The 9,025-nt window shown below is 39.5% G+C and overlaps 1 protein-coding gene across 1 annotated transcript in view; it reads right to left on the bottom strand.

Annotated features, from left to right (window-relative positions):
• Positions 1-227: 227 nt before the first annotated feature.
• The window catches only part of TBK1 (TANK binding kinase 1), a 27,372-nt gene continuing 18,574 nt past the window's right edge, over positions 228-9,025 (bottom strand). The window contains exons 14-19 of the mRNA XM_083574797.1: positions 8,279-8,477; positions 7,521-7,622; positions 7,331-7,427; positions 5,894-6,000; positions 3,783-3,854; positions 228-2,845 (exon numbers count right to left, since the gene is read on the bottom strand). Of these exons, the coding sequence (XP_083430923.1) occupies positions 2,794-2,845; positions 3,783-3,854; positions 5,894-6,000; positions 7,331-7,427; positions 7,521-7,622; positions 8,279-8,477 (629 nt within the window). The 3' untranslated portion in view covers positions 228-2,793. The remainder of the gene's footprint in view (positions 2,846-3,782; positions 3,855-5,893; positions 6,001-7,330; positions 7,428-7,520; positions 7,623-8,278; positions 8,478-9,025) is intronic.

Genomic DNA, 9,025 nt, shown 5'->3' with positions numbered 1-9,025 from the left:
TTTTTTCAGTGTTTCAAACTTTCAACCAAATAAGGAACTGGGAACTAGCAACCAACTTCAGCGTCCTGCTCATACCTTGTTGTTTTTTTAATTATTTCTTTCAACTCATTATCTTCCACACACTCTTAACAATGTTCTATAACACTGTGAGTATCCAGTCTTGAAGTCCAATGATGTACATTGCTTACGTACCAAGATCAGCAATTCATCATATCAAGGACAATGAATTAGAAGTGTGAAAAGAGATTTATTTCTCATGCTGCTGCCTAACTTGTGGTACATTGATTTGAAGAGAATTTTCGCAAGACCCACAGCCGCTGCCGATAGAATTACTATACAGACTAAGAATGGTAGAGTTCCCTCTACAAATTAATATGAAAACACAAGGCAAAATATTGAACACTACAAAAAAGCAAGCTGGTATATGTCATATTGTTTACAACTTATCTTAATGATTTACACGGAGGAAGGGGGAACAGGACCTTTTTTCTCTTGAGTGCTGCGTACCCTGTAATGTAATCTGTTGGGGGCTGTAAGCAGGGGCAGAGACAAAAGCAATGTAGATTAATCCAGAATAGACTGTACTGCTTCAATTTTCACCATGGCTACCACGGATTAGAATTCTCAGTCCTATAAAGGTGTCCTCAGAAATAAGCCCCTCTGGGTTATTTGGGGGTTCCTCTCAAATACATATATAATTTTTTTTATTTTAGTATAGGAGACTAATATAGGTAATTTGAAAAGCAAGTAAAAGTAATTCCTTTCTTATTTTAGTGTGCCGTATGCACATAAACATATATGATAGAAAGCTATCAATTTGTTCTTGGGCAGCTGAGAGAACCCCCCCCCCAAAAAAAGCCCAGAAGAAAAGCTTAAAAAAAGTATTTTAATCAAATAAAACACTGCCCCTCCCCGTTATTCTGAAACTTCATAGAAAGACAGCAAAATCCTTAAAAATAAAATAAAATGAAACTAATAGAAAGGAAGGAACTCTGAAGGGATGGGAGAATGTGGCAGAAGTGCCTTCAGCAACATAAAAGGCTGTCATCCATGATTTACACTATTCGTTTAAAACTGGTTTCAGTATATGGAAGAAAAATCGATCCTTCTCCATTTCCTCCCTTCAAAAATTATGTTATAGAGTAAACACGATTATACAAAATGATGATTTTGTAAAACAGAAAATGATAGCATAAAGTAAACACATTACAGAAATATAATCTCAACATTTCAGAATAGACATTTACATACAATAAGGCAGCAAAATTTCACGTAGATTTACTACCTATGATTTCAGTAGTCCTTCCAACTAGGTTATTGGAAACCTGGTAATGAAAATAAGAGCTGCAACAGTGAAATAATATTTCTTTATCCATTTGAGACTATGTAGAGACGGATGATTTCTATTTCTATTTTGGCATGTCAGAATGGAGGAGACAGAAGGTAGAGTTGATTAGAAATTTGATTAAAAGAAATGAAGTATCCTACGAAGGCCTCAATCCACAGAAACCTAGAATAGTCTCAGATCAATTGGGTCTCTCCTAGAACTTATCCAGAATACTCTGGCTGAGAACAGCAGCCTTACTTTCTAGGCACGTTGGAAAATAAGTTCCACTAAAGTCAGTAAGACTGAATTAGATTGTTTTTGTATGTGTGCATGTATGTTGAATTAAAAATTTTTAAAACACAGTGTAAGGAAACTAGCAGAAGCTCACTTCTCTACTACCTCCTCCCCATGATAGCTTATCAAATGCTGAACTTAATTTTGGGCCTCTGTGCTGAATGAGGTTGATGAGCTGTAAGGAAGATTCCCCAAAACTGGGCCAAGGCACTTTCAGTGAGTGAAGAAAGTGCCAACTCTTCAGGGATCCTCTTTTCCAAGGCAACTGCATAAACACCTGTGCCAATGTTTTACCTCAGTGTCAAACACTTCAGAATAGCTTTAATAAAAAAAAGGAAAGAATTCTCCTACTTTAGTAGAACTGACGAAGATTAGAAAGCAGTATATGGTCCACACCAGACTCAATGTTTAGCATGTAAGAAAGTAAATGCTACTTTTGAAATTGTATGTTGTTTGGTTTTTTTAAAATGCCAGTAAGAATTAATTAACAAGGTTCACTGATTTTGAGACACACTCTATGCTAGCAAACATGTTACAGCTTTTCCATCACCTGTTGATTTAGCAAATAGAAGATTCAATTTGTATGTGCTTTTAAATCCCAAACTGGCAGATTATACATACTCAAACTGAACATGATTACAAACTCAAAAATATTTCCATCACGATTAGTTACGAGAGATACTTTTTCAAGAGGTAATCACACTTTCCCCTGTCTCTTTTTTTGTACTTTGTAAGAGACATCTGCTCACAATGAAAGACAGCAGGAAAGAATTTCAGAGGATCATAAACGAGGGACTGTGCATTCATGTGACTTAAGGGGAAGCCCAATCTCCTTGACAAAAATGAAGTAGGGTTTTTCCAAGACCAGTTTCTCTAGCAACATTCACAAGTAAACAGGCAAGGACAGCATTTGAAGCAAATGCATTGCGTCGATGTGCTCACCACAATATGCAGCCGTCATTATTTCACACGGGGGAAAGTTCTGATGTTACTCCAAATGTTAAGACCACTTGTAACATTACCAAAAGAAATATACTTTCTATTATATACATTATGTACATATTTACATGCTTTTATTAAATACTGAGGGGGAATGCCAAGTTCAGAAAACTCTTTCAATGGATAAACGTTCTTTCTGTGCAAATTCAGATTGTGTTGTGGTAAATGTCCAGCTAAATACAATCCACATTCCTTGGGCCACCATCCATCGTCAAAGCACCAAACCTAAACAAAAAAACACAATCATAGCATTTAATGGTACACAGTATTGAGTGATCATGCTGCAGTGCAGCGGAATGAACTCATTCTGTTGACTTCTATGGGATCAGAGTTCAACTGACTTAGCTGGATCGAGCCCACTGGCTTGAATCAAATGAGTCTTTAAGACGCACCACAAGGAGTGCATCTGGAAGTACACAAGGATTTTTTTTTAAAAAAGGGTAAAGGACCCCTGGGCGGTTAAGTCCAGTCAAAGGGGACTATGGGATTGTGGTGCTCATCTCGCTTTCAGGCCGAGGGAGCCAGCGTTTGTCCACAGACAGCTTTCCAGGTCATGTGGCCAGCATGACTAAACTGCTTCTGGTGCAATGGAACACTGTGACGGAAACCAGAGCGCATGGAAACGCCATTTACCTTCCTGCCACAGCAGTACCTATTTATCTACTTGCACTGGTGTGCTTTTGAACTGCTAGGTTGGCAGGAGCTGGGACCAAGCAACGGGAGCTCACCCCGTCGCGGGGATTCGAACCGCCGACCTTCAGATTGGCAAGCCCAAGAGGCTCAGTGGTTTAGACCACAGCACCACCCACGTGCCTTTCACCACAAGGAGTGCATTTGTGTGAGTACAGTGGAAGGGTCCACTGTGTTGGTCATTCCTAACTCTCTCCTTCCTGGTGGGATGCCAATTACATGGGAAACACTCAAGCGACCAGCGTCTCTGCACAGAATTCACACGTGCGTCTCTGCAGGGTGGGAAAGCACCACGCAGAAGTGGCTCCTTTGCTTCTGGCTGCACCCAAGACGCCATTTTGAAGCATGGATCTCCTGCAAGCCGTCAACCAACCCTCTTCACGAGCACAAGAAATTCTCAAAAGAGATGCACAGCTACGTGTTCACCAAATATGCTTGCTGCCAAACAAAGTTCCTTAAAACGCCAACTTACCTTTCCAAAAGGTGATTATTCTCGGCTAATTCTTTAACAACACCTTCCATTTCTTCTTTCAGTTTCTTCATACTGAAAGTTTAAAAGAAAGAAAGAAAAGGAATGCACCGTAACATGCTTAATTCTCAGTTAAAAATCTTTATAAAACTACTGGCTATTTCTTTAATCTGGAAGTGAAACAGATTTTTCTAAAAGACACCCAAACTGTGTATAATTACTATTTAAAGAGGACGACTATTTAAAGAGCAACTTTCAGCTAGGCTCACTAAATACTAGGCTCTTCCAGGGTTCTAAATCACATGAGGAGCCTACATGCAGGGAGGATAAAAATAAATGATTTTTAAAGTTTTTTTAATTTTTTTTAATTTAAATTGGATTTTTAAAATAAAATGCTTTTGGAGGGAAAATCTTTCTAAAGATAGTTTTCTATTTAAGTTACATTATAGTCCAAAGGCTAGTCATCAGGAAATAAGGATTTGTTTTAAGTTTTTAATGTGTGCTAAAACTTAGTCTAAGTTTTTTTTAAATTGTTTAACCACATCAGTTAACAAACATAGATATATATGCTATAATGTTATTGTTATTAAGGAAATGATTATTTTCCTCCTTCCAATAAAGTACAGCAGAAAAGTTGTCCAAATATAAACGGTTAACTTATTAAACCTCACAATATTTCCATAATTATCTGTCTATATGTATTTCTAATTGTATAACCAAATCAGTAATTTTTGATATAATCGAAAAAACTACTCTGGAAATTTATTATTACAAAAATAAAACCTTCATCTGGTTGTAAATATTAATATCATACCAGCACGAATGGGTCTTTCTGTTAAAAAAAAATGATTTAAATCAAATCCACCCTGCCAACTGTTAGTATTTCATGCAGCCGATGCTGCAGATGTAACTGGTGTGAATAACACGCCTGTCTGAGAAGACTGTGGGAACGGAAGACAGCCTTATCTCTCTTCCTCTGTATGTATTTTGTAATGTACTTTCATTTTTGTCGTTCTCTTGGAACTGGAGAGAACAGATACCATTATGCTGTAGTCTGTATATAGCATGTAAATAAATAGTAGATTAGATCTACGATGTCTCACTCTTCTTACTGTGTTATGCCAGAAGATTAGTGTGCATATATCAAGCTGATATATGTTGCTGGAGCGCCCTGGAGAAGGAGGGAGATGCCTTTTCCAATGCAGCACACATCAGAGGATGCTTGGAGGCGGCTCTGGGGCATTTTCCAACACTGCCTACATGAGTAGGAAAGGCTCCCCATGGCAGATGTTTGGAGAAGAGGGAGAGGAAGGAAACAACTGCCTCTGTCCCTATTCTATGCGATTCTTACTCCATGAAGGATTTTTGTAAAAACACCCAACATGGCTAGTGATGGCACACTATGTTGCATGGCCAATACTGTTTCTAGAACCATGCCATCTTGGTCCTCCAGATGTTGCTTGCTACTAGTACCTTCAGCCTCAGCCAGCATGTGCATGTTGAATGGTCTCTTTAAATGTGAAGGTTCATTATTGTTCCACAAGATGTGTATGTCTTTAAGGGCCAGAGCAAATAACGAGACCCAGTTTTACAGCTGTGAAACAGTATAGCAGGTGCTGCTAAGTTGTGTTAATTAAGCTGTGTCAGCAATTGGGTATAGTATATAAAGAGCAGCAGCTAGCTCTCTCAGTACCCCGGGGGATGGGTTGGTGGTTGGGTCATGCTTGTTGATATCGTTAATGTAAAAGGAGTTTTTGTTATTAAAACCTTGTTAAAGTTATTTTTGAGTTCCTTGTAATGCGTGGTATCCCCAGCAAGCTTTCTGCAGCGCAACTAAACTGCAAATAGCCAACAGTGCAAGGGATGATGGGAGTTGTAGTCCAGCAACATCTAGAAGGGCACAGATTAGCCACCCTTGGGTTAAAAAAACAACTAATAAAGCTTGATGTCAACATTCAAATGTGACTATACCCAGAGTGGCTGGGGCAATCCAGTCATATGGGTGGGGTTCAAATAATAATAAAAAAAATCTTAACAAAAGCTTGGCATTTTAAAGTAGTTCTGTGAAAAGCAGGTTAAAAAGCATTGCATTCATCCAGGTGAGAGATTCTTACCCCAGAGTCATTTCTACCAAAGTGTTTGAACTTGGATAAACTGGGTTAATTGTATGTTTGATCCCACCGGAAGCCGCAAACATCTTATGGGGCAAATTTTCTTGTAACTGTAATAAAATACACAAAGCCCATCTTAATAAGAAAAAACAGGAGACATATTTCTAAGAAATACTCACTGGATTCGAGGGATGATATTTGGTACCCAAGAGTTGAAAAGAGCACGTGCTCTTGCTCCAAGAGACTTAAGAAGACCAACTGCGCCTCCCCCTTCACCCCACCTTGACTAACAGTGCTACCCTGACAGCAGTGCATGACCCTCATCAGTCAATTCCTGAAGTCTGTAGTTGCATAACTCTATTTAGTAAGTTTTCCAGATGTACAGTAAGTCCAATGTTAACAAAACAGAATTTATGGAACTTTGAAGACTGCACTAAAAAGGAGTTCTATTAGCAGGCTATCTAAACTGGGAAGGTATTGAGGCACAAATATAACATCTAATAAGGATTATCTATACAATGTTAATTTTCCTCTTGTTCTCAAAGCTTTTTTAGAGATCTAAAGAACTGGCAAGTTTTGGGCATTCTTGTTATCAAAGAGAGTGAATTGTTCTGGATTATGCAGCAAATATATCCCGGCCAGCTTTTCAATGCTCTAAGTCAAATGCAGACTTTCAACAACTGGTGGACTTAATAAAAGGAGGGGAAAAACAATGTCTTTTTGGAAAGACATTATATGTTAGGGGTGGGAGGCCTGTGCCCCTAGAGCCTAATTTCAGTGAACTCCAAGCAATCTTCCCCCTGTCCACAGATGATCAAAGATGGCAGCAGAAATTGCTTCGTACACCTGGAATGGAGTCAATCTTTTCTAAATTTAAATGTTTATGATAATTATAATTGTTCTCTTCCTTAATACATTTCTCACGGTAAGACAACCACTGAGCTCTAGTAATTTTATATTGCAATCCTAAGCACACTTACCCGGGAGCAAGCTCCACTGTACTCCATAGGGCTAATTCTGAATAAGCATGCATAGGATTACAGTGTTAATGGAGCAATATTGGGAGACCTTGTGTATGCAATAAAATTGAAGGGGAAAATCTGTGCAGGTTATTACAAATTTCTGCAAAGCACTTATTCCTCTTTTGACTATCCCTCTTTAAAATACTGATACAGTCTTATCTTGGAAGTCAAACGGAATCCATTCCGGCAGTCCATTCAACTTTCATAATGTTTGGAAACCAAAGCACGGCTTCTGATTGGCTGCAGGAAGCTCCTGCAGCCAATCAGAAGCCACGGAAGCCCCGTCGGACATCTGGCTTCCAAAAATAGTTTCCAAACAGGAAGTCACTTCCGGGTTTGCGGCATTCGGGAGCCAAAACGTTTGAGAACTAAACTGTTTGAAAACCAAGGTATGACTGTAATTAAGGAGAACACTTACGTCATTTACATAGTCCTGATATTTCGACACCTCTTCCTCAATATCAAAGCAGAGTTTTCTGAGATTCATTAGCTGCTTTCTTAAAAGAAGCATCTTCCTGAAAAGGAAACCAGTTTTAAAATCATGTTTTTGTGTCACTATGACTTGCTCTTGTAGAGAGTCCAATGATACACAAAACAAAAAATCTTGCCTCATCCAGTCCTCTGCCTTGTCAAAGAAAACTTCGTACTTGGTGACGCATTCTTCCTTGAACAAGGTCATGGCTTTTGTAGCATGTAGAAAAAGCTTCTGTCTGCAGCACAGAAATAAGAACCATACTGTCATATTGCTCCCAACTATTCCATTCCTCTAACAACCCTGGACCTTAAAAACAATATCTCTGCACTCCAAAGAGGGACAACGTGGTAGAAAGAGTACACAGTAGAGCACACAATTCAAAATGTTGGTGCTGACCTTTAAAGCCCTAAATGCCCTTGGTCCACTGTACCTGAAGGAGTGTCTCCACCCCATCGTTCAGCCCAGACACTGAGGTCCAGCTCCAAGGGCCTTCTGGCGGTTCCCTCACCACGAGAAGTGAGGTTACAGGGAACCAGGCAGAGGGCCTTCTCAGTAGTGGCGCCCACCCTGTGGAACGCCCTCCCATCAGACGTCAAGGAAATAAACAACTATCTGACTTTTAGAAGACATTTGAAGGCAGTTCTGTGTACGGAAATTTTCAATGTTTGGTGTTTTGTCGTGTTTTTAATATTCTGTTGGGAGCCGCCCAAAGTGGCTGAGGAAACCCAGCCAGATGGGCGGAGTATAAATAAATAAATAATAATTATTATTATTATAGTAGAGGAATCCCACATATAGAAAATCACACATTGTTTTTTTGTCATTTTGTGTCCACTGGTGGGATGCTGGACCTCACCCAAAATATTTATAAAATTTTAAAAAGAGACTTACTTGTCGAATTTGTGGATTTGTTCCTCGTTATATGGAAGCCCTAAAGAAAATAAATGAATAAAATGAAATCGGATAGCAAAAGTAATGCTCAGGGGGTTGTGAAGCTTTTTGGGTTCTAGGGCACACGGGCAAACTGGAGAAGCTTTCTGTGTGTGGACACAAGGACCCCAATGAATCCTACTGCCTACAGAAGAATGATTATTTCAAGCCAATCGTCAGTGGGGGAGGGGGAAGGAGACCCAGTGAGAACCAGGGAGGACCTGCGTGGGAACAGATGAACCTCTGGGCAGCACAGTGGCAGATCAGAATTGCTTTCTCTACTCACCGTTTGAAACACAAATTGATTTTATAATCGATGACCCCCCCATCAAGTCAAATACAGTCGTACCTTGGATCCCAAATGCCACAAACCCAGAAGTGAGTGTTCCGGTTTGCGAACATTCTTTGGAACCCAAATGTCTGACGGGGCTTCCGATTGGATGCCGGAGCTTCCTGCAGCCAATGAGAAGCAGCGCTTTTGTTCCTGAACATTTTGGAAGTCAAAGAGACTTCCGGGACAGATTCTGTTCGACTTCCAAGGTACGACTGTACACATATACTTAGCCATGATCATTTTAACTTTGAACATTGTTATTACCAGGGCTTTTTTCTTTAAAAAAAAAATGTTTAAGGGTACTCTCATTTTCCTACTCATATTGAAATACTGCCCTTCAATGAGGCCAAACTTAGATTCACGAAATGTTTAGG

This window comes from Podarcis filfolensis, assembly GCF_964270895.1.
Source record: "Podarcis filfolensis genome assembly, chromosome: 10".
NCBI lineage: Eukaryota > Metazoa > Chordata > Lepidosauria > Squamata > Lacertidae > Podarcis > Podarcis filfolensis.
This window is presented reverse-complemented; position numbering and strand designations above follow the sequence as displayed.